The sequence below is a fragment of the Erinaceus europaeus genome, chromosome 14, assembly GCF_950295315.1.
Source record: "Erinaceus europaeus chromosome 14, mEriEur2.1, whole genome shotgun sequence".
NCBI lineage: Eukaryota > Metazoa > Chordata > Mammalia > Eulipotyphla > Erinaceidae > Erinaceus > Erinaceus europaeus.
The window spans coordinates 27,189,981-27,215,194 of NC_080175.1; the positions used below are offsets into that span (position 1 = coordinate 27,189,981).

Sequence of the window (25,214 nt, forward strand, 5' to 3'; positions counted from 1 at the left end):
CCCCCCTCTAAATTTTTTTTACAGATTCATTCATTCCTTTTTTTTACACCAGAATACTGCTTAGCTTTGGCTTGTGGTGGTACGGGCGGGGTATTGAACCTGGGACTTTGGAGCCTCAGACATGAGAATCTGTTTGCGTAACCATTATACAATCTACCCCTGCCCCTTAAAGATTCATTTATTAATGAGGGGGTGGAAAGAGAATCAGAACATTACTTTGGCATATACAATGCTGACATTGAATTTGGGACTTCATTTTTGCATGTCAGATACTCTACCCGCTGTGCTGGCTCCTGGGACATGACAGTCTCTAATTTTTACGCTGTCCAGGGTCCTCCTGCATACAAGACCCATATATCCATATGTCTACGTGACATATCATGGGGGCCTAGAATGGCCAAACTAAGTTCAAAATGGAGTTTTGATTCATGCCCTGCCATCTCAGTAAATGACACTATCTTCCTAGTTGCTATGGTCAAGTCTTGGGAGTTTTCATTTCTTTTGCTCTTTTGTTCATTTATCCCTCCTACCCACTCCCGTTTCACCATCAAAAGTGCACCACTTCCTTCTGTCTCCACTGCTATTTCCTAGTCCAAACCACTATCATCACTCATTTCTCCTACAATTTCTTCCACATGAAGAAGCCTCTCCTTGCTGTGGCTCCTGTTCATCCCATCTCTGGATTTTCTCCCTTCATTGCACTTACCACATACAGTTCCTGTGCATGCACTTTGTAGACTTAAAATAATGAATTTATTTATTGGATAGAGAGAGACAGAAATTAATAGGAAGGGGGTGATAGAAAGGAAGAGAGAAACACCTGCAGCACTGCTTACTGTTTGTGAAGCTTTCTCCCTTCATGTGGGCACCTAAGACTTGAAACCCAGGTCCTTGTGCATTCTAACATATGTGCTCTACCAGGTGCTTCACTATCTGCCCCCTGGATTTTTTTAAATTAATTTTTTTATTAGTAGTACATTGTTTTACAACATTATAAGATTCCAGGGGCAGAGTTTCAAAGTTTCACTGCAACCACCACTAAAGTTCTTGTATGCCTTCCATATAAACTCTGAAGGCAGGGCTCTAATCTATTTATTCCACAACTATTTATCATATTTACCAGTTCTACTAAGCTCTGATTTTTGATGTGCAGGCTGGGGAGGGTAATGGTACACTAGGCAGAGAAAGGGTGTAGCTGTCGGGGCTGGGTGATAGCACACCTGGTTGAGCACATACAGGAACCCAGGTTCAAGGCCTGGTCCCTACCTGCAAGGGGGAAACTTCCTAAGTGTTGAAGCAATGTTGCCGATGTATTTCTTTCTCTCTTCCCCCCCCCTCTCCCTCCCTATTTTTCTCTTCTCTCCAATCTCTATCCAAAATTAATTTAAAATACACGTGGGGAGGGGCAGTTGTATGGCAAGAACTGCCTTCCAAGATAAAGAGAGACAGATACACAAGGAAGATCTTGCCTGGGTCACCAACATCAGAGTCCAAACGATGCAGAGTAGATGAAATTGTGACCACTGACTTGCTAGCAGTTACCATCCTATGAGATAAAGACTAAAAAACTAAAACTAAGTACTGAGGTCAGCTGCAAAGACAGTCACCAAATTCCTCAACGGATAACAACATTCAGTGAAGCTGTTTATGTGTTTATGGCTTCTGGCATCACAGGAGTTGCCCTAAGAAATGCTTTGTACCACGAGTCCCTGGAGCTACACAGGCCATGCTACTACTAGAGGCGTCTAATATGAGAATGAAGTGTAAGGACAATTGTAGGTATAACCAGAACGAAGCTGAAGCCTTGCATATTTATATCTCACGAACTGCTAGGTGACAGGGAGTTCTAATAAGCTTTACCAAGGAAACCCAATCCCAACGAGGGCTCATGGAATGTTTCTCCAATGAAATGGTGTTTATGCTGAGGCCCGTGGGATCTCGCTGTTCCCTTTTGCACACTTCACATTTCCCAACCCCCCTGACCTCACCATAACTCCCACTCATCCGTTAGGATTCAACTCAAAAGTGAAGCCATGGCCGAAGCCTCGCCCTCAGCCCCTCGTGCATCCTGAGGGGATTGTGTGTGTGTCCAGGTTTCCAGCACCAGACTGTGAGCTCACAGTGGTCCCAGAGGCGACAGAGGCACGAGTTTGCAGCAGATAAGCGGCTGCTGAACGAAGGAATGACTGAGGTTTTCAAAGGGGGTAGTGCCAAGATAGGAAAAAATGATTTCAGGCAGAATTTCTTAGAGGCTAGGCTCAGTTTCTTAGAGTGTCACCTTCCCAGAACAAAGCCTGCCTGGGACACTCTGATGTGATGAACCGACGTCTCAGAAGACTCTTTGCAGAAACTAGGTCAGCTCCTTTCTATCTCTTTAAGAACAGGAGGCTTCGCTTCCGCGCCTGCGCACTGAGAGAGTGGCCGCCTCTCCTTTTCACTCTACCCGCCCCTCTTTCTATTGCCCCAACCGGCTGCAGCCTCCTCCCAGACTCCCCTTCTTCGGGCGGGGCAGTGGTCCGCTCCGCGCAGCCGGGCTCGTTATGGAGGGTGGCAAGCACGAATGGTATCTTCCATTGCCTCCAGCCTCTTCCGCTTCTCGCGTCCTTTCTTCTGTCCTTCCCCCTAGCGCAGGAAGCTGAATAGGCTGGCCCGCGAGGAGGAGGAGGGGTCGGGGTTGCGAGGACCGGTCTGAGCCGGTCTCCAGCGCAGGCGCAGTGCGGATAAACAGGAAGCGGGCGGTAGAGCCAGCGGCAGAAGAGAGCGAGGGGCTGCGGGGAGAGCAGCGGAGGGCCTGAGGCCGTTGGGAAGGCAGCAGAGGGTCTCTAGACTGAGAGAAGGCGCTTCGGCCATCTGCTTCCGAGGAGCGAGAAGCTGCAGCCTCATCTCCCGCCCAGGTCCCCGGCTCCCCGGCTGCGGCCGCGGCTGACAAAGGGCTAGCGCCGGTGCCGCCGCCCTTCTCATCCGGGCACTCGGGTCCCCGCGGCGCGGGAGGGGCAGGGCCGGGGGGAGGGGAAGGCGCGGGAGGCCGCGCGCTAGAAGCCGAGGCCCGCTGCAGGGCTCCGGGCCGGCGGCCCAGCGGACGGAGGCCGAGGAGGACCGACAGACGTGGCGGCGGTCGCGGGCAGGAGGATGGTGCAGAAAGAGAGCCAGGCGGCGCTGGAGGAGCGGGAGAACGAGCTGAGCGCCAACCCCGCCGCGTCCGCGGGGGCATCGTTGGAGCCGCCGGCGGCCGCGGCTCCGGGAGAAGACAGCCCCGCCGGGGCCGGGGGAGCGGCGGCGGCCGGGGCGGCCGGAGGGGCGCGGAGGTTCCTGTGCGGCGTGGTGGAAGGTGAGCGCTGGGGGCGCGGGCCGGCCCCGCCCGGGTTCTAATCCCCTGTCCCCGCGGAGGGGTCCCCGAGGGGTGGCTGGTCCCTGGGGTTGAAATCGGACGCGGCGGAAAGGAGGGGGAGACCGCCTGGGTTGGGCGCGTCTGCTCGGGGGTGACTCCCCCAGGGGGGCTGCGAGTCTGGGGCTGCACCCGCTCCCCGCTGAGAAGGGTTTGTCTTTGTGGAGCGGGAGAAGCTGCCGCCGCCGGAATTTTTCCAAATTCCTCTTTGCTTAGAATGTTTGTGTCGGCCAGTCCCCGCCTCCGCCCTCGGCAGACGTCGCGGGCGGCCCAGGAAATCGCTCCCGGCGGCGGCTGTGCTTGGAGTTGAATGTGTTCTCGAAGCTTGTGAGGACTCTGCATTCAGGGGCAGCGGGAGAGGCTTTTCTGAACGCCCCCCCCCCCATCTCCCCATTTCCCTTCGAAAGCGGTGCTGTGCTTTTGGGTCATTGGGAGGAGGGGGGCAGATTCCCACGACAATCCAATCACTTCGCAGTTTCTGAATGTAACGGACGAAGAGGTGGTTTGTGGCCTTTGGGAGCTTTCACTGCATTATGCTATATCGCACTTTCCTCGAAAACTGCATGTATTTGATTTTTTTCACAAATGTTTTGGTCGACTCCATTTCCTGTTTGCTTCAGTAGTTCTTGTAGGCAGTGGTGTGCACAGGAGCCTTGCTGTATCAGGAGCAGTTAGCATGCAATCCAAAGCAGAGAAGGCAGGCCTCTTGATCGAGTCAGCTTTACCAGTGATGTCTGTCTCCATATATATTCACTTAAAAATTGATGGTGCCTTCTATATCCTGGCATTGTGATAAGATTCAGCATAGGTTATCCTATTTTGTTATTTTTTAAAAATTTATTTTTCTGTCAATGCTGGGGCATCTCTTCTATGGACCAGCTTTTACAGACATAAAGTGGGAGATAAACAGAAGGACAGAGGGAAAGACTATAGCACAGAAGTTTTCCAGTGTAGTGGAGACCAGGCTCAAACCTGGGTTGCATGTGTGACAAAGTTGATGAGCTATTGCAAAGTTCTCATCTCGTTTTAATTTCACAACTTGTTTCCATTTTAAAAGCGGAAAATTTGAGCAGAGTTAAGTTATATGGTTTACACCAACACTGCACCTTCCTTATACGCTTTATTACCTTTTTTTCCATTTTGTACTTCGAGACTCTAAGTGCTGAAGTTGTATGTGTGTGTGTGCATGTGTGTGCACAGCAAACACTGAATAAAAGAGAACATTGTGGAGTTGTGATAAGTAGAGGTAAAATTTGGCGCCTTTCATATTTTGTTTATACAAGGAATCCTTATGTACAAGGAAACAGCATAGAGGCATTGGAGAAACTTCTGGCAAAATTATTTTGATTAAATAAGGTCATACAAAAAGTCAAACTTTCTGGGAGTTGGGCGGTAGCGCCGCGGGTTAAGCAAGGATCCCGGTTGGAGCCCCCAGCCCCCCCCTGCAGGGGGGTCGCTTCACAGGTGGTGAAGCAGGTCTGCAGGTGTCTGTCTTTCTCTCCCCGTCTTCCCCTTCTCTCTGCATTCTTCCCCTTCTCTCTGCATTTCTCTGTCCTATCCAACAACAATGACATTAATAACAATAATAACTACATCAATAAAGCAACAAGGGCAATAAAAGGGAATAAAAAATAACAAAAAAGTCAAACTTTCTATCACAATTTAGAAATTTATTGAATAGAAGTAGTGTGTGCAATGTGGAACTATCTACCCTGTAATCTTATAATCTTGCAAACCACTATTATTCACAGATTTAAAAAATGACTTGAGGGGCAGGGGTAGATAGCATAATTATGCAGAAACTCTGGAGCCTGGGGCTCCAAAGTCCCAGGTTCAGCCCCTTGCACCACCATAAGCCAGAGCTGAGCAGTGCTCTGGTAAAAAAGAAAAGAAAAGAAAAAAGTTGCTTGCATAAACATTTAAAAAAGAATGAAAAGGGAGTCGGGCGGTAGCACAGGGGGTTAAGCGCACATGGCGGTGCAAAGAGCAAGGACCAGCATAAGGATCCAGGTTCCAGCCCCGGGCTCCCCCACCTGCAGGGGAGTCCTTTCACTGGCGGTGAAGCAGGTCTGCAGGTGTCTATCTTTCTCTCCCCCTTCTCTCCATTTCTCTCTGTCCTATCCAACAACAACGACACCAGTAACAACAACAATAATAACTACAACAATAAAACAACAAGGGCAACACAAGGAAATAAAAATGTAAAAAAAAGAATGAAAAATGACTTGAAAATTGATAGTGGTTAGTCTTTTAGATTGTTTAGTTTGTAGGATTGAGCTAACTGATTTGTAGCTGTCTTAAGGAGTAAGACAGTTGAGCAAAGTTAAATGACTTACACAATGTGTAGGAAGATGAAAACTATTGGATTGGAGAGAGTGTGTAAACATGAGGGGGCGGGGCTGACACCTTTCTTGAGGAAGTGTGCCCTGTGACAATCCTGTACATCAGCATTTCATTAATAAAGTGGTAGTGAAGTAGAGGAATAAAAAGATGATTGTGTTGTGTGTCTTGTTCCTGAATGTGTTGTAGTTGAGTGAGGTGACTGTCTGGAAAACGGATTCTATTTGGGGGTGTGGAGTGGGGAGAGCTGGGAGATACAGACTATCTAAGGAAATTTGCCACTTGTACCTTCTGTAATTATGAAGAAAAGCTCATTTTGGTTTAAGTAAGTTGACTTTCCCCCTCCTAGAAGAGTCTTAAAAGGGAACTGCTCTTCCCTTATAGAGTTGTCTCTTGGCCCTCAGCCTCTCCACAGATTTTTGTTTGTTTTTTTTTGTAGACTTGGCATCATTCCTACCTAGAATGAGGATGGAAAATGCTGAAAGTAGGGTGGGGATAGATAGCATAATGGTTCTGCAAAGAGACTTATGTTTGAGGCTCCAAAGTCCCAGGTTCAACCCCCCTCATCACCATAGACCATTGTGCTCTGGTGTAAAAAAAAAAAAAAATGCTGACCATAATGTCAGAATTCCTTTTTTTTCTTTCTCTCACAGACTTTTGTTGGTTTTGACTCATGCATATGAGCACTGCTTCCTTTTTATTTTTTTCATCCAGGGTTATCACTGAGGCTTGGTGTCTGCACTGTGAATCCCCTGCTCCTGGATTTTCCCCATTTTGGTGCTTTTGTTGTTATTGTTGGTGTTGGATAGGACAGAGAGAAATTGAGAGAGATGGGGGAAGAAAGACATCTGCAGACCTGCTTCACTGATTGCAAAGTGACCCCCTGCAGGTGGGGAGCTGGGGGCTCGAACTGGGATCCTTGCACAGGTCCTTGGCCTTGGTGCCATGTGTGCTTAACCCACTGCACTATTGCCCCCAAGACAATTATTATAGGTCCTTTTTGTTATTACAGAAACTTAAAAAAAAATTGATCATAAAATAAGGTTAATGAGATTCTTTGCTAATTCATTTTGTTTCCTTGTTCCTGAGCTCCACCTCCTAGTTTTCTTCTTAGGTAGCAATTGTTATTAGCAATTTTGCATTGATTACTTCCTCTTCTCCATTGTGAGATAGCAATGCTCTTTAAAAGATACATCTAGGGAGTCCTAGCGGGCTAAGTGCCCCCTGCAGGGGAGTCGCTTCACGTGGGGTGAAGCAGGTCTGCAGGTGTCTTGTCTTTCTCTCCCCCTCTTTGTTTTCCCCCTCTCTCCATTTCTCTGTCCTATCCAACAACAAGGACAATAAAAGGGAATGAATGAATGAATAAATAAAAATAAATAAAAAGATCTAAATGTGTTTGTGAAAAGAGATGGTGTGGTTTGACTGTTTTAAAATAACTTTCTCAATAATAAATGTTTCTGGTAGAAATTTATCCAAGAAGGAATAAAAATCACCTTATAAGGTCACTAAAAACACTTTCTTAGATTTTGGTGATTGTAAACATGTTTAAATATGATATTATGTATGTCTTATAACTTGTTGTTGTTTTTTTTTTTTCTCCTAAAGTAACTTACCATCTTTTAAATTTAAACAATTTTATTTTTACTTTGAATCTAGGATTTTATGGAAGACCTTGGGTTATGGAACAGAGAAAAGAACTCTTTAGAAGGTAAATTTTATTATATGAAGGGCCATTTAAACCCTTGGAATTTTCTTGCTTGAATAAATATATTGAATAGATCAGAGTTTGATAATTTCTCATTGGAGAGGTCATTTTACCTTGGTCTGCTATCTTTTTATTATTATTATTATTATTAAAAGGTTTTATTTATTAGTGAGAAAGATAGCAGGAGAAAGAGAACCAGACATTACTGTGGTACATGTGCTGCTGAGGATTGAACTCAGAACCTTATGCTTGAGTATCTAATTCTTTTATCCATTGTGCTACCTCTCAGACCACTATCTCTTTATTAGGCCAGTGGTTTTTTTTTTTTGTTTGTTTTTTTAAACCATTTCAGGGGAAACAGACTTGGTCTGGGGATTTACTTATAATGGTTATATTTTTACCTAAGACTGTTGACATTCTTTATAATACTTATTTTTTTTTTACTGTTAAATTTATTGTAAAAGGTTAAAAGTTTCTGCTCCAGAATATTAATTAGCTGTATAAGAGATGGCAGTGCTCCAAGCAAAGGAGAAATAACTAAACTTAAAGCCATATTACCTGTTTATGCAATTCTAATTTTCTTTCTTCTTAAGGCTCCAGAAATGGGAACTAAATACATACTTATATGCCCCTAAGGATGACTACAAACATAGGATGTTTTGGCGAGAGATGTATTCAGTAGAAGAAGCTGGTAATATTTCTCTTTCTAATCCATAAATTCAGAAATGGGAAGCTGTATTTAGATGTAGTTAGTTTCACATGCATTTTTATTAAGTATTTAATTTTCTATTTGTAGTTTCCTTTTCATTAGAAAAATGTAGTTTTTAGTTAGTGTAGATTAAAAGAGTAGCTCTAACTTTGCAGAGTTGTGGTGAGGTTTATGGGTAGGTCAGCCTGACGCAGCCTCTTCTGTGGTCATAGACTGCACTTTTTCTTTTTACCAGTGTTATCTAAACACTTAGCCACTGAACTAGAGATAGGCCTATGACAAGGCAAGTAAAGTGCCCATAGGTATAAATGCTTTTAAAGTAAACCTGCGGGGGTAAGGGGGCACCACTCTGGTACATGTCATGCCAGGGATTGAATGTGGGACTTCATGCTTATAAGTTTAGAGTTTTACACACACCCCCACTCCCAGACTACTATGGGTGTAATTTTAAGAGTCTCCCTACCTCCAAAAAAAGCTCTGTTTTTTCGAGAGACCAGAGCAAATCTCAGCTCTGTCTTAAAGTGGTGCTGGGGATTGAACCTGGACCTTACAGTCTCAGGCATGAGAGTATTTTGCATAATGGTTATACCCCCAAAGATTATACAGATTTTAAACACAAGGTCAGTGCTACTGATGTGATATCTCTAAGTTCACATGAGACATGGTCTTTATAATTTAAGTCAAATAATTATCTTTAAATTCTACTGAGTGTTAAAGATATATTCTATATCTTCAGTTTACTTAAGAAAATCATCACACTTTTAAAAGATTTGTTGAAGAGAGGGAAGGGGCGAAGGGAGAGAACCAGAGCATTACTGGCACACGGGATGCTGAGGGTTGAAATCAGGACCTCATATTTTAGAGTTCAATACTTTATCTGCTTTGCTACCTCCCAGGCCATCATCTACCACACTTTAACATTTTAAATCTGTAGTGATATTTTTCTGGTAGATAGAAAAAAGAGAGGCCAGGATTATTAAGGATATCACTTAGCCCTGGTTCTTTTTTTTTTTTTTTTTTTAATTTTTAAAAATATTTTATTTTTCTCTTTTGTTGCCCTTGTTGCTTTTTATTGTTACTAGTTATTATTGTTGTTGATATCATTGTTAGATAGGACAGAGAGAAATGGATAGAGGAGGGGAAGACGGAGGGGGAGAGAAAGACACCTGCAGACCTGCTTCACCGCTTGTGAAGCGACTTCCTTGCAGGTGGGGAGCCGGGGGCTCAAACCAGGATCCTTACGTGGGTCCTTCCTTGCGCTTTGCACTTAGCCCTGGTTCTTAACAACTTGTTTATCCTCCCCCTCATAAATTAACTATGTGTGTACATTTATTTAAAAAATTTAGTTGTCTAGAGACAGCAGAAACAAAAGTACACCTCTCAAATACTATGAGAAATAGAAATGGTTTATATTAGTATAAATGGTTTATATTAGTGCTTAATTTAGTACTTTTGGGGAAAGAAGGGAAAGGAATGCTATAATGTTTATCATTATTATTGTTTAGTTTTCTACTTGAGAAGACAAGAAAGAAGGGAAAGAGAATCATAGCCCTCTCATATGTGGCGTAAGAGGGTTGTTCAGGATTGAATTTATAGCCTACTGGGGCCATAGGTGTCCAGTGAAGTGTTCTAATAGGTTAAGCTATCCCCCAGCCCTTTTATATTGATTTTAATATGAAATAAAATTGCTTTTTTAAAATGCCTCTTACACATAGGATATAACAGTTTTGTAAAATTTAATAGATTTTGTTGCACTATTACGTAAATTGGAAGAAAAGACCTCTACATTTGAGAGGTGAAGGCTTTTACTTTTTCTGTGCTGCTTTTTTAAAAACCTGGACTCTCTTCTTTAGAGCAACTTATGACTCTCATCTCAGCTGCACGGGAGTATGAGATAGAGTTCATATATGCTATCTCACCTGGATTGGATATTACTTTTTCTAACCCTAAGGAAGTATCCACATTGAAACGCAAACTGGACCAGGTAAATTCCTTACTACTTACTTATTTCCCCCTGAATCAGTATTATAAAAGTTTGCTGAGTTGCTTTTACTTTCTCTGTGCAGTTTACTGCAGGTAGTAGTACACCTCAAATTTCAGTTTGTATAAGGTCTGCCTAAGAGTGAGTAGGAAATGATGCTTAAATGCTCCATTCCTAGTGATTGTTAGACTTGGAGTGGGAGCCAGGAATTCAGGTGATTCTGAGACAAGTAATCCAGAAACATAGTTTGGAAAAAACTATACTGTTGAGTGCTTGACTAAATTTGACTGAGGCAATAGAAATAGGTTTTCCTGTTAGGTATCAGTCTTCTTGGTTATATAGAGCTCTAATTCAGTGTAGAAATAAGCAGCTAGTTTTCCAAGACGAGAAGAAAAACAGGTTTGGATTGAAGTCTATATTTTACCAACATAAAAGCTGCAAATCTTTTTTTTTTTTTTGTAAAGTAAACTACTGATTTTTAATTTGCTGTATGTGGTCTTTCCTTTTCCCTTCCTTCCTCCTTCCTTCCTCACCAGCACTTATGGTGGTGCTAGGATTTATGCCTGCATGAAAATCTTTCTTTTTTTCCTTCCCTCTTTTCTCCTCTTCCTCCATTCCTCATTTCCTTACTTCTCCCTTCCTTCCCTTTCTCTTTTATTTTATTTATTTATTTATTTTTTTAATTTATTTTTTTTTTTTTTTGTTTATTAATGAGAAAGATAGGAGAGAGAGAGAGAACCAGACATCACTCTGGTACATGTGCTACCAGGGATTGAACTCAGGACCTCATGCTTGAGAGTCCAGTGCCTTAGCCACTGTGCCAACTCCTGGACCACTCTCTTTTATTTTATAATTAAAAAAAAATTTTCTTATATTTACTTATTTTCCCTTTGGTTGCACTTGTTTTTTATTGTTGTTGTAGTTATTGTTATTGATGTCATCGTTGTTAGGACAGAGAAATGGAGAGAAGAGGGGGAGAGAAAGACGCCTGCAGAACTGCTTCACTGTCTGTGAAGGGACTCCCCTGCAGGTGGGGAGCCACCTGACTTCCCCCTTTCCCTTTTTTCTTTACCAGAGCACTGCTAAACTCTGGTTTATGGTGGTGGAGCCTCTGTAAGAGTTTCTTTGCATAACCATTATGCTATTTTCCCCACCCACTGAAAGTCTTTTTACATAGCCATTAAGTTCTCTCCCCAGCCCCTGAGTTTTTTAGCCCAAGGTTATGTTACAGATACTGAAGTATCTGATAAAAATGTATATCCCCATGAATAAGCTTTAAACTTTTATTTAACAGAGCACTACTAAACTCTGCTTTATGGCAGTGCTGGTGGTGGTGGTGGTGGTGGTGGGGTGTTATACCTGGGAGCTCAGAACAGAGCATTGTGATTGTGATACTAGGAGTTGAACCTTAGACCTCATACTTGTGAATCAAGTGCTCAGAGACCTGTTGTACCACCTCCTAGGTGACATCCGTGAAGAAGCTGGTTTTTTTTTTTTTTTTTTAAAGCTTAATTTCTTAGTGAAAGAGAACCAGAGCTTCTTTCTGGTACATCCAGTGCTGGTGATTAAACTTGAGACCTCATGCTTGAGAGAAGCCCAGGGCTTCTTTTTCCTTTCCCCAATGCTGTTTTCCTCGGCAGTCCCTCCCACGCTGCCAGAGATTGTATTCAGGGTCTCCTGCCTATATGCGCCTATATGCAGAACTGTATTCCTGACCCCATCATCCATGCATTTCTTTTTCCTTTTCCATGTAATTTTTTTCAAACTTTTAAAAAAAAAGTTATTTATTCTCTTTTGTTGTCCTTGTTGTCTTATTGTCGTAGTTACTCTTGTTGTTGTCATTGTTGGATAGGACAGAGAGAAATGGAGAGAGGAGGAGAAGACAGAGAAGGGGAGAGAAAGACACCTGCAGACCTGCTTAACCTCCTGTGAAGTGACTCCCCTGCATGTGGGGAGCCAGGGGCTCGAACCGGGATCCTTACGCGGGTCCTTGCACTTTGCACCACCTGCGCTTAACCCGCTGTGCTACTGCCTGACTCCCTCTGTAATTTTTAAAAGCTTATTTTATGAAATCGTGGGAATTCAAGCCCTGTGAGGACCTGTGCAAGGAAACATGTCCTGGCAACTGTGCTTTTGTTCTGACTGCTTATTGTCTGTGTTCCTCCAGTGTGTTGCCTAGGGTTACACCCAGGGCTTCATGTTTGCCAAGCTGTGCTCCACTGCTGAGGCATCTTCCTGGCCCTTCTCTATTTCTTTTTATTCATGTCCCAGCTAGCTTTATGTTCAAATAGATTATTTTTCTGATCAGGACAGGTTTTTCATGTGCTGCATTTATTTATTGCTTATATTGTATTTATCTGAATGATCTTTTGTATTTAGCAACTTAGAAAGTCATAGAGTAGGCTACATTGTAAAAACTTTGTTGGGACATACTGACATACTGCATTGAAATATAAGCAACAGAACAGGCCCCAGAACTGTATTTGACTTTGAACTTTTCTGCTCAGGAAAATACCAGTATTTGGGCTGACAAAGGAGCTCACTCAGGTAGTTTGCTATTTTGCCATGTATGCTATTCAGGTTCAAACCCAGCCCTTTTCCCCTACTGAAGGAAGCTTTCTTTTACTCTCAACCTGTATCTTTAAAAAATGAAAGTATGCATATACATGCACATGTACATTTACTTATGAGAACTCAAGAAAAAGAGGCCAGAGTTCTGCTCTGGCATATATGTACCACAATGATTGAACGATTGAACCTAGGGTCTCAGGCATGTAAATCCTGTCCTTTTATGTACTAGCCACTCCCTGGCTGCAAGAGAAATGTTTAATTTTCATGTGTAACTATTGAGTATGTATTTAGTATTTGGACGCATGCATTTTTTAATTCTAAGATGAACTGGTAAGGCATCTTTTTTCCTTTTTAGGTTTCTCAGTTTGGATGCAGGTCGTTTGCTTTGCTTTTTGATGATATTGACCATAATATGTGTGCAGCAGACAAGGAAGTATTCAGTTCTTTTGCTCATGCCCAAGTCTCTATCACAAATGAAATTTACCAGTACCTAGGAGAGCCAGAAACATTCCTCTTCTGTCCTACAGGTATTCTGTGTACTTGCTTTATACTTGACTGCTTGTCTTGTAAGAGATAACTTTTGAAAAGGCTATGTTGTTCTCCTTACTTTGGGTTATATAGATGATAGTCATTCTTTTTCTGGAAGACATTTCTTAAGATCTTGAGATTGGAGACATTTCGGAGATGAATGACAAATAAACTGCGCAAAGATTTTAGTATATGTGCTGCCGAAGCAAGCACTGCAGGCAAAGATGTTGTAGTTTCTTTAGTACTGGAAGTGCGTCTTCAGGATGGAAGGAGATGCGGTGTGCTAAACGTCGGCATTGCCTTTGGACTTGAATCGCTTCTCATTTCCTCCTGCTTGCTCCTGTTTTCTGCACTTGCCTATCTGTATCCTTTTCTCACTCCTACTTTCCCAGCTGGACTCTTATTTCCAGTAGTTTATTTTTTTCTCTCTCTCTCCCTTTTATTAATATTTTATTTATTTTATTTTTGAGAGAGATGCAGACAGAGACACAGAAACACCAGAGCACTGCTCAGCTCTGGCTTATGGTGGTGTGGGGGATTGAACCTGGGACTTTGGAGCCTCAGGCATGAGAGTCATTTTGCATAACCATTATGCTATCTCCCCCACCCTTTCCCTCTCTTCTTGATCTGATTTCCTGCTGTCGAAATGTTTAGTTTCTTTGTTTCTTCTCAAATTTAGCTTACAGGAAAATTGCACTGGACTTTAAGAAGAAAAATAAGTTCTAAGAGATCTTATTGGGCTGGTGAGATAACATAACGGCTGTGCAGAGACTCCTGCCTGGGGCTCCAGAGTCCCCCACATCACCAATAAGCCAGAGCTGAGCTGTGCTCTAGTTAAAAATAGGGAAAAAAAAAAAAGTGGTCTGGGAGGTGGTGCAGTGAATAAAGCATTAGACTCTCAAGCATGAGGTCCTGAGTTTGATCCCTGGCAGCACATGTACCAGAGTGATGTCTGGTTCTTGCTCTCTCTCCTCCTTTCTCATTAATAAATAAAATCCTATAAAAAAATAAATAGAAAAAAGGGAGGGGCTATATTTATTTAGGGTGACTCAGATTGAGCCCATGAGCAAAACATGTACTTTATCACTGACCTACATGTCCAGCCCCTCTCAAAGAAATTGTAGATTAAGTTGTTTAGTTAGTGCTACTCTATAGAGTATTGTGTGCCACAAATCTGTGTCAGTGTTCTAAATACTATATGAGAAGTTGAGTGTTTATTATGATCAAATCAGCAATTAACTCACTGCAAATCATAATTTGGTGAGATTGAATACTAGTAACCACGGGTATAATGATTCTGTTCTTACCTATTTTGCCTCCAGTCACTGGGACTCGGTGCCGGCACTAAAAATCTACCATTTCTGCCCCCCCCCCCCCTTTTCATAGGATAGGACAGAGAAGTTGAGAGGGAAGGGGGAGATAGGGAGAGAAAGACACCTGCAGACCTGCTTCACTGCGTTCCTCCTGCAGGTGGGGAGTGGGGGGCTGGGACCTGGGTTATTTGGGTGTTCTTCCACATAGTACTGTGTGCGCTCTTAACCCCCCAGCTTCCTCAGTTAATTTTTTTTTTTAAACCATATATAAACTAAAGTAAGATCAGTACTGCCTTATTGCTGTGCACCTGGGACCTTTAATGCCTCAGGCATGAGTCTCTTTGAATAGCCATTATGCTACTTCTCTCAGCCTCTGTTGATTTTTAAAAATTTTTAAAAAAAAATTTGTTTATTCCCTTTTGTTGCCCTTGTTGTTTGATTATTGTAGATATTGGTGTCGTTGTTGTTGTAGAGGACAGAGAGAAATGGAGAGAGGGGGAGAGAAAAATAGACACCTGCAGACCTGCTTCACTGGACTCCCCTGCAGGTGGGGAGCCGGGGTCTCGAACCAGGATCCTTATGCCAGTCCTTGCGCTTCACACCACATGAGCTTAACCTGATGCGCTACCGCAGGACTCTGATTATTTCTTTAGTAATCTTTTATTTCTGCCGGAGAGAGAATATCAGGGTTTTTGTTTGTTTCTTTTTAAATCAGAGCACACACATTACTTACTGTGGCTTGTGGTGGTGGCAGGGATTTGCTACTCGCTCCGGATGGCAGTGCTGGGGACTGAACCTGGGAGTGCCGAATCTCAGGCCTGCAAATCTGTTTTATAAATAGCTGTGCTATCATTCTGGTCCTTTTTTTTTTTTAAAAAAAGATTTTCTTTTTAAAATTTTTTCCCTTTTTTTAATATTTATTCCCTTTTGTTGCCCTTGTTGTTTTGTGTTGTAGTTATTATTATTGTCGTTGTTGGATAGGACAGAAAAATGGAGAGAGGAGGGGAAGACAAAGGGGGAGAGAAAGACAGACACTTGCAGACCTGCTTCACCGCTTGTGAAGCAACTCCCCTGTAGGTGGGGAGCCAGGGGCTCGAACCGAGATCCTGATGCCAGTCTTTGCGCTTTGTGCCACCTGTGCTTAACTCGCTGCGCTAACACCGGACTCCCTAAGATTTTATTTCTTTATTCATGAGAAAGACAAGAGGAGAGAGAGAAAGAACCAGACATCAGGGAGTTGGGTTGTATCGTAGCAGGTTAAGCACACAAGACGCAAAGCGCAAGGACTGGTGTGAGGATCCCGGTTCTAGCCCCTGGCTCCCCACCTATAGGGGAGTCACTTCACATGCAGTGAAGCAGGTCTGCAGGTGTCTATTGTTCTCTTCTCCTCTCTGTCTTCCTGTCCTTTCTCCATTTCTTTCTGTCATATCTAACAATGACAGTGTCAATAACAACAATAACTACTACTACAATAAAAACAAGGGCAACAAAAAGGAAATATATATTTAAAAATCACTCTGGTACATGTGCTTCTGGGGATTGAACTCAGGACCTCAAGCATGAGAGTCCAATGCTTTATTAATTTTTTTTATTTAAGAAAGGAGGCATTAACAGAACTGTAGGATAGGAGGGGTACAACTCCACACAGTTCCCACCACCCAATCTCCATATCCCACCCCCTCCCCTGATAGCTTTCCCATTCTCTATCCCTCTGGGAGTATGGACCCAGGGTCATTGTGGGTTGCAGAAGGTGGAAGGTCTGGCTTCTGTAATTGCTTCCCAATGATATTTTTAAAAAATATTTTTTAAATGTATTTGATGGGACAGAGAAATAGAGGAAGGGGAGATAGAATGAGGGGACCAGGCCGTGGTGCACTGGGTTAAGCACACATAGTACAAATCACAGGGATCCCGGTTTGAGCACCTGGCTCTCCACCTACAGGGGGTTTGCTTCACAAGCAATGAAGCAGTTCTGTAGGTGTCTAACTCCCCCCTTCCCCGTCTCAATTTCTCTGTCCTAATGAAGTATGGGGGGAGGGGAAAATGGCCTGTTGGAGCAGTGGATTCCTAGTGCTGGCGCTGAGCCCCAGTGATAACCCTGGAGAGAGAGGGAGGAAGACACTTGTAGCACTGCTTCACTAATGCAGGTGGATATCAGGGACTTAAATCTTGGTCCTATGCATTATAATTAATGTATGTGCTCAGCTGTGCCACCACCTAGCCCTCTATATTAATGTTTTTTTAAATTAATTTATTCATGAGAAAGATAGAAGGAGAGAGAAAGAACCAGATATCACTCTGTTACATGTGCTGCTAGGGATTGAACTTGGGACCTCATGCTTGAGAGTCTAATGCTTTATCCGCTGCGCCACCTCCCAGACCACTATATTCGTATTTTTAATGAACTGAATTTTTGTGGTACTGGAGCGCTGCTCAGCTCTGCTTATGGTGGTGCTGGCCATTGAACCTGGGACCTTGGAGCCTCAGAGTTAGTCTTTTTTTTTTTTTAATTTTTTTTATATTTATTTTATTTATTTATTCCCTTTTGTTGCCCTTGTTGTTTTATTGTTGTAGTTATTATTGTTGTTGTCATTGTTGGATAGGACAGAGAGAAATGGAGAGAGGAGGGGAAGACAGAGAGGAGGAGAGAAAGATAGACACCTGCAGACCTGCTTCACCACCTGTGAAGCAACTCCCCTGCAGGTGGGGAGCTGGGGTTCGAACCGGGATCCTTATGCCAGCCCTTGTGCTTTGTGCCACCTGCGCTTAGCCCGCTGCACTAAAGCCCGACTCCCAGAGTTAGTCTTTTATATAACCATTACACCACTATCCTTCCTTCCCTCCCTTCCCCATGGATACCCTCCCTCCCTTCCCCATGGATAAAGGCAAAGACAAGAGTGTGAGTAACAAGATACCACAGCACCTAAGCTTTCAACCCAGCAGGTGGGTTGAATCCTGGCTCCCATACATCCTGGCTCCCATATATCAAAACAGCACATTACCCAAGTGAGATTTTTCACCAGCCCTGAATTGATTTTTAAGTGAACTTCACCTCCTTTATTTCCTTTCATGTGTGACTTGGAGACTTAAGCATTTGGATGGAAATAATTTAGAATTGGTAAATACTTTTTCCTTTTTTAAAAAAAACCCATGGCCATTTTGCTTCTTAATATTTCACTTAATTTTTTCTCTCCTATTCAGAATACTGTGGTACTTTCTGTTATCCAAATGTGTCTCAGTCTCCTTATTTAAGAACTGTGGGTGAAAAGCTTCTACCTGGAATTGAGGTGCTTTGGACAGGTAAGTACTTATTTTCACAACACACACACACACACACACACACCCTTCTTCCCTCCAGATTAGAAAGACACTAGAATCGTGCTCAGTTCTGGCTTTTGGTGATGTCAGGTACTAAACCTGGGGTCTCAGGCTTGAAGGTCATGGAGCGCTGCAACAGCTATTTCCCCAGCCCAGTTGGATACTTGAACTTTTTTTTGCCTCTAGAGTTATTGATGGAGCTCAGTGAGTGCCTGCACTATGAATCCACCACTCCTGTCGGCCATTTTCTATTTATTACTTTTTTTTTCCTTCCATTTTATTTGATAGAACAAAGAGAAATTGAGAGAGGAAGGAGAGAGAAAGATATACAGACACCTACAGATCTGCTCCACCACTTGTGAAGAAGCTACAGGTGGGGAGCGGGGCCTTGAACCTGGGTCCTTGTGCATAGTACTTAGTATGTGTGCTTAGCAAAGTATGCCACAGCCCAGCCCCCTTGGTTTTTTTTTTTTTTAAATAATGTGTAAATTCATCACTAATAAAAAAAATCATTGCAGATTTTACATTGAATCTGAATGTTATTGGTAAGTTATATGGACCTAGAGAGAACTGGGTCTAAATGTATTATTGCTCTTGCCCTAGGGAACTTCTGTATCATAAAATTCAATTTGTCTTGGTAGTTTGACAACTGATAACTGATAGAGATGTATTAGCTTTTACTCTAAGAATTAAAAGGCAAACAGCTTTCCAGAGTTTAGATTAATTGAATTACATTAGATAAATACATTATTTTAAAATAATTTATTGAGAGAAATTGTGACATAAAACAGCTGTTGTCATACTTTTTTTTTATAGGATGGAGAGAAATTGGGGGGGAGGATAGATGTGGGGGCCAGGGAGAAGCACCTGCAGCACTGCTTCACCACACTCATGAAGCTTCCCCTCTGCAGGTGGGGACCCAGGGCTAGAATCTTGGTCCTCATGCATGGTAATGTGCAGTCAACTGGGTGCACCACCTCTGTTTGCTTCTACCACCATGCACTGGGTTCCCAACACCTTCTCAACCTCCTCCTCTGTTACTTTATTAACATAATCAATTTGATTGTCACTCAAACCTTGCGTAGTCAAAACTTTTTTCTATCAGCTCCATTTATTTTTTTCCCACCAGAGTACTGCTCAATTATGATTTATTATTATTATTATTACCTTTATTGTTTCAGACACAGTCAGAAATCGAGAGGGAAGGGGGTGATAGAGAGGGAGAGAAACAGACACCTGCAACCCTGCTTCACCACTTGGGAAATTTTCCCTCTGCAGGTGGGGACCAGGTGCTTGAACCCAGGTCCTTGAGCATTGTAACGTGCGCTCAACCAGGTGTGCCACTACCTGGTGCCTCAATTCTGATTTATGGTTGTGCAGGGGATTGAAGCTGAAACAGGCATGGGAGTCTGTTTGCCATAACCATTATGCTATCTTTCCCCACCCTCGGTTCCATTTCTATAGAAATCTGGAAATGAGGAGTGAGATAAGACTGAATAAAAAAGATGTTATGGTGGCCCGGGAGGTGGCACAGTGAATAAAACATTGGACTCTCAAGCATGAGGTCCTGAGTTAAATCCCTGGCAGCACATGTACCAGAATGATATCTGGTTCTTTCTATCTCTTTCTATCCCTCTCATTGATTTTTTTTTTTTTTTTTTAAAAAAGATGTTAAGGTAAGAGAGAAAAAAAGAGAAATTGTTAGAAAGTATACTTACAGGAGCCAGGTAGTGGCACAGCAGGTTAAGCACGCATGGCACAAAGCACAAGGACCAGTGTAAGGATCCCTGTTTGAGCCCCTAGCTCCTCACCTGCAGGGGGTTCGCTTCACAGGCGGTGAAGCAGGTCTGCAGGTCTCTTAATCTTTCTCTTCCCTCTCTGTTTTCCCTTTCTTTCTCAGTTTCTCTCTGTCCTATCCAACAATAATGGCAGCAGTAACAACAATGATAAGGGCAACAAAAGAAAAAATCAGGGAGTCGGGCGGTGGCGCAGTGGGTTAAGCGCACGTGGCGCAAAGCGCAGGGACCGACCGGCGAGCCCCCGGCTCCCCACCTGCAGGGGAGTCGCTTCACGGGCGGTGAAGCAGGTCTGCAGGTGTCTGTCTTTCTCTCCCCTCTCTCTCTGTCTTCCCCTCCTCTCTCCATTTCTCTCTGTCCTATCCAACACCAAAGCAACGTCAACAATGGCAATGATAACCGCAACAAGGCTGCAACAACTAGGGCAACAAAAAGGGGGAAAAATGGCCTCCACGAGCGGTGGATTCATGGTGCAGGCACCGAGCCCAGCAATAACCCTGGAGGGAAAAAAAAAAATTAAAAAGAAAAAATCATAAGAAAATAAAATAAAGCTTAAAAAAGTATCCTTATGGGAGCCAACCAGTGGCGCAGCGGGTTAAGTGCACATGGCACAAAGCGCAAGGACTGGCATAAGGATCCTGGTTCGAGCCCCCGGCTCCCCACCTGCAGTAGAGTCGCTTCACAGGCAGCGAAACAAGTCTGCAGGTGTCAAAAAAAAGAAAAGAAAAAAGAACACAAACAAAAAAGTATACTTAGAAGTAAAATATAGTAAAAAGTTATGTGCATTGTATTTTGAAGATTGGTCTGTGAAGATCTTTCAACAAATGTTAATCATTATTTCTAGGGCCCAAAGTTGTTTCTAAAGAAATTCCAGTAGAGTCCATTGAAGAAGTTTCTAAGATTATTAAGAGGGCTCCTGTTATCTGGGATAACATTCATGCCAATGATTATGATCAGAAGAGACTGTTTCTGGGCCCCTACAAAGGAAGATCTACAGAACTCATCCCACGGTTAAAAGGAGTTCTCACTAATCCAAACTGTGAATTTGAAGCCAACTATGTTGCTATCCACACCCTTGCCACCTGGTACAAATCAAACATGAATGGAGTGAGAAAAGATGTAGTGATGAGTAAGTAGATATCATCCTTGCCCTTGGTCAGAGGGAAGAGTTTTAACTAGAACCATTGATATGTATGATTTTACTATATTTTATTTTTTCTTACCACAATTTAAGTTTTGTGTTATTTAGTTCTGTGAATGAAATTTGTATATACTAGAAGAGCTGAGTGACTTTAGATAAGTTATTTAACCTTTTGGCCTGGACTTTATTTACCAGAGTTAGCTCAGCTCTGGTTTCTGGTTATGCAGAAGATTAAACCTGGGACTCTGGAGCCTCAGGCATGAGAATCTCTGTATAGTCATTATGCTATTTCCCTTACCTAGTCTGGACTTTACTTTTAAAATGTTAAAAGTTAGCCTCTGAAGGCACACAGTAGACACCATATAGTCTTCTAGCATTTCTGTTATCAGTTATTATTCTGATTCACTGTGTTCTTTCAGCTGATTTTATTAAATGGAATATGGTAGAACTCTTTCAAAAATATATTTTATTGGTAATGAAAGAGAGAACCAGAGCAGTACACTTGCATATGTAAAAACCAGGGATTGAATTCAAGACTTCATGCTTGTGACTTCACTGAGCAGCACTGAAAGTTTAGGTTATTTGAATTTTGACCTGTTTTGATTCTATTGAAATGTCAGATCTTGATGCTTGCAGATACATGGTTGTATATTTATTGTGTTTCCCAGTTCTGCAGCCCTATTTCCAATTATTTTTATTGAGTCAGTACCTCCCTTTAGAGGATATATTCTCAGTCTACTTTGTATATTTGGCACTTACACCTGTTCTAAGGCAGAGCATAAGTCACATTAAGGAGTAGTAGGCTTTAGCTAAATTGAGTTAATTGGAGTAGTAGATGTTAGCCAAATAGGGACTGTATGCAGGAAAGTGAAGAAAGCTAAGGGTAGAGGATTTAGAATAGCAAGTTAAGGAATTCATGCTTAAGTTTCTATTTTAGCACAGAGTTTCATTCTTTTATCTCTGTTCATATGTGAGCTGTCTTGCCCCCGTGATGCAATAGTTAATTTATTCATTCTTCCTTTTTACAGTATTTGCCCACTAAGCTCTAAGCCCTGCTACCCAGGAGGTGGCACAGTGGATAAAATATTGGACTCAAGAATTTGGTCCTGAGTTCCACCTCTAGTATTACCATTTGCCATCATCAAAATTGTTTAATTTTTATGCTTTTCTTTTTTTTTTCAGCTGACAGTGAAGACAGTACTGTATCCATCCAAATAAAGTTAGAAAATGAAGGCAGTGATGAAGATATTGAAACTGATGTACTGTACAGTCCACAAATGGCCCTAAAGTTAGCCCTAACAGAGTGGTTGCAGGAGTTTGGTGTACCTCATCAGTACAGCAGTAAGTTTGGTTAAATTAGGTTGGACATGGTTGAGACAAAAGAACATGTGGCATGCCTCACCATAGACCCTTCCAAGCAACGTGAAATTTAGGCATCTGGAGAATAATAAGGTCTTTAGAATCATACTTTTGACCTTTTGTAGCTTTTATTTTGATTAAATGCTAATTTGCTTTAATTTTTTTGAAGTAACTATTTTAAAATATAAGTCTTCAGGAGGGAAGATAATAACAGGTGCTGGCATGTTGAGGAATGTTAGTCTCCTGTTTGTCTCTCCTCTTTCCCCTCCCTAACTCCTTTTCTAGTGATTTATAGAAATTGTACTGTTTCAGTGGTCAATATTTGGAATCTAAGTTCCAGTTAGAGAGAAAGATTTTTTTTTTCTTTCTTACCTCCCAAGGTTATCACTTGGGCGGGCTCGGTGCCTGCACTACGAATCTACTGTACCTGGAGGCTATTTTTTCCCTTTTGTTGGCTTTGTCCCTGTTGTTGTTGTTATTGCTGTCATTGTTATTGGATAGGACAGAGAGATTGAGAGAGGAAGGGATAGAAAGATAAGACACCTGTAGACTTGCTTCACTGCTTGTGAAGCGTCTCCTCTGTTGGTGGGGAGCTGGGGGCTCGAACTGGGATCCTTGCAGTGGTCCTTGAGCTTTATGCCATGTGTGCTTCAACTCACAGCTACCGCCAGGCCTCCAGAAAAAACATTTTTCTATATCTAATTTGTGCTGTTTGTAATTCTGATTATCTTTGTGGCAATTTGCTTTTATAGGTAGACAAGTTGCACACAGTGGAGCTAAAGCAAGTGTAGTTGATGGAACTCCCTTGGTTGCAGCACCCTCTTTAAATGCAACGACTGTAGTTACTACTGTTTACCAGGAGCCCATTATGAGTCAGGGAGCAACCTTGAGTGGTGAACCTACATCCTTGACTAAGGAAGAAGAAAAGAAACAGCCAGACGAGGAACCCATGGACATGGTAGTAGAGAAACAAGAAGAAGCAGATCAGAAGAATGACAATCACATATTAACTGAAATTGTTGAAGCTAAAATGGCAGAGGAATTGAAACCAATGGATACTGATAAGGAGAGCATAGCTGAATCAAAATCTCCAGAGATGTCTATGCAGGAAGATTGCATTAGTGATATTGCGCCTATGCAAACTGATGAGCAAACAAACAAGGAACAGTTTGTACCGGGTCCAAATGAAAAGCCTTTGTATACTGCAGAACCAGTGACTCTGGAGGATTTGCAATTACTTGCTGATCTGTTCTACCTTCCTTACGAACATGGACCCAAAGGAGCACAGATGTTACGAGAGTTCCAGTGGCTTCGAGCAAATAGCAGTGTTGTCAGTGTCAATTGCAAAGGAAAAGATTCTGAAAAGGTGTATATGCTTAATTTCTTTGCTGCTTTGTTTGGCCTGGACATGTCCCCATGCTGGTAATCTGAAAGAGGTTTAAAAAAAAAAAAATTGGGAGTCGGGTGGTAGTGCAGCAGGTTAAGCGCAAGGACCAGCGTGAGGATCCCAGTTCAAGCCCCTGGCTCCCCACCTGCAGGGGAGTTGCTTCACAGGCAGTGAAGCAGGTCTGTAGGTGTCTATCTTTCTGTCCCCCTCTCTGTCTTCCTCTCCTCTCTCCATTTCTCTCTGTCCTATCCAACAACAAGGATATCAATAACCAATAATAACTACAACAATAAAAAAACAAGGGCAACAAAAGGAAAGAAATATTTTAAAAAATCGAAAAAAGAAAAAAATTGGGAGTCAGCCAGTAGCACAGCGGGTTAAGTGCAGGTGGCACAAACACAAAGACTGGCGTAAGGAACCTGGTTCAAGCCCTCGACTCCCCACCTGCAGGGGAGTTGCTTCACAAGTGGTGAAGCAGGTCTGAGGGATCTATTTTTCTCTCCTCCTCTCTGTCTTCCCCATCTCTCCATTTCTCTCTGTCCTATCCAACGACAACAACAATAACTACAACAATAAAATAAGGACAACAAGAGAATAAATATTAAAAAAATTTTTTTTGGTAATTGGCAGAAAAATGGCCATTTCTTAGAATATGTTCTGTAAAGTGGATGTGGGCTTTACTGAATCTGATATCTCAGTTCCATAGTTTGACCTTAAGGGGGTGAATAGTCAGTTTACTGTTCCAGGGAAATCTGTCATTGGAGAGACAGTGTTTAAGTAAACCTAAACATTTGATGTTTAGGTAAATTATGTTATACTTGATAACAAGCAACTTTGCTTATAAATATATTTCAGAATTTTCTTTTTTGCCATCAGGGATATCACGGGGGCTCAGTGCTTGTTCTACTCCACTGCTCCTACTGACCATTTTGTTTTTCTTTTCTTTCTTCTAATGATTCAGAAATAGAAGCAAAGAGAGATGAGGTGGGGTGGGGGTGGGGTGGGTGGGTGGAGGTGGCGTAGGGCTTGAACCCAGGTTCTCATGCATGGTACCCTGTGTACTCCATCTGGTCATATACCTGCCAGCCTTCAGTTTATTTTTATAAGAGAGAAAGGAATGAGAGATCAGAGCATTGCTCAGCTTCTGGCATATGTAATGCTAGGAATTGAACCTTAGGTGTCCTGTACTCTACCACAGAGATATCTCTCCAGCCCCTTGTTTTAGATGACTTTGTTGAATTTTTCTTCCTTTCTTGATTCTAAATAGATTGAAGAATGGCGGTCACGAGCAGCCAAGTTTGAAGAGATGTGTGGACTGGTGATGGGAATGTTCACTCGACTCTCGAATTGTGCCAACAGGACAATCCTTTATGACATGTACTCCTATGTTTGGGATATCAAGAGTATAATGTCTATGGTGAAGTCTTTTGTACAGTGGTTAGGTAGGTGCACCAGGAATAATAAATGTCTCCTCCTGTAATTTTTGCCCCGTTTAAAAAAATGATTATCCCCATGGAGAAAAACATTTAGGGAATTGGCAGATTTCCAGTTCTGTTTAAATTTTTAGTCGAAATTTCTTTCAAAGGCATAGCCATTGTTGTAGACTTGAGGTGCAAGTCTCAGTAAGTACATTGACCACATTGGTTTTTCTCCCTTGGGCTAATTCAATATAAATATCTTG

The 25,214-nt window shown here is 42.5% G+C and overlaps 1 protein-coding gene across 1 annotated transcript in view; it reads left to right on the forward strand.

Moving 5' to 3' along the window:
- Positions 1-2,674: 2,674 nt before the first annotated feature.
- The window catches only part of OGA (O-GlcNAcase), a 43,693-nt gene continuing 21,153 nt past the window's right edge, over positions 2,675-25,214 (forward strand). The window contains exons 1-10 of the mRNA XM_007533846.3: positions 2,675-3,328; positions 7,382-7,433; positions 8,024-8,121; positions 9,993-10,123; positions 13,047-13,218; positions 17,734-17,832; positions 20,491-20,775; positions 21,970-22,128; positions 22,899-23,512; positions 24,801-24,975. Coding sequence (XP_007533908.1) covers positions 3,130-3,328; positions 7,382-7,433; positions 8,024-8,121; positions 9,993-10,123; positions 13,047-13,218; positions 17,734-17,832; positions 20,491-20,775; positions 21,970-22,128; positions 22,899-23,512; positions 24,801-24,975 — 1,984 coding nt within the window. The 5' untranslated portion in view covers positions 2,675-3,129. The remainder of the gene's footprint in view (positions 3,329-7,381; positions 7,434-8,023; positions 8,122-9,992; positions 10,124-13,046; positions 13,219-17,733; positions 17,833-20,490; positions 20,776-21,969; positions 22,129-22,898; positions 23,513-24,800; positions 24,976-25,214) is intronic.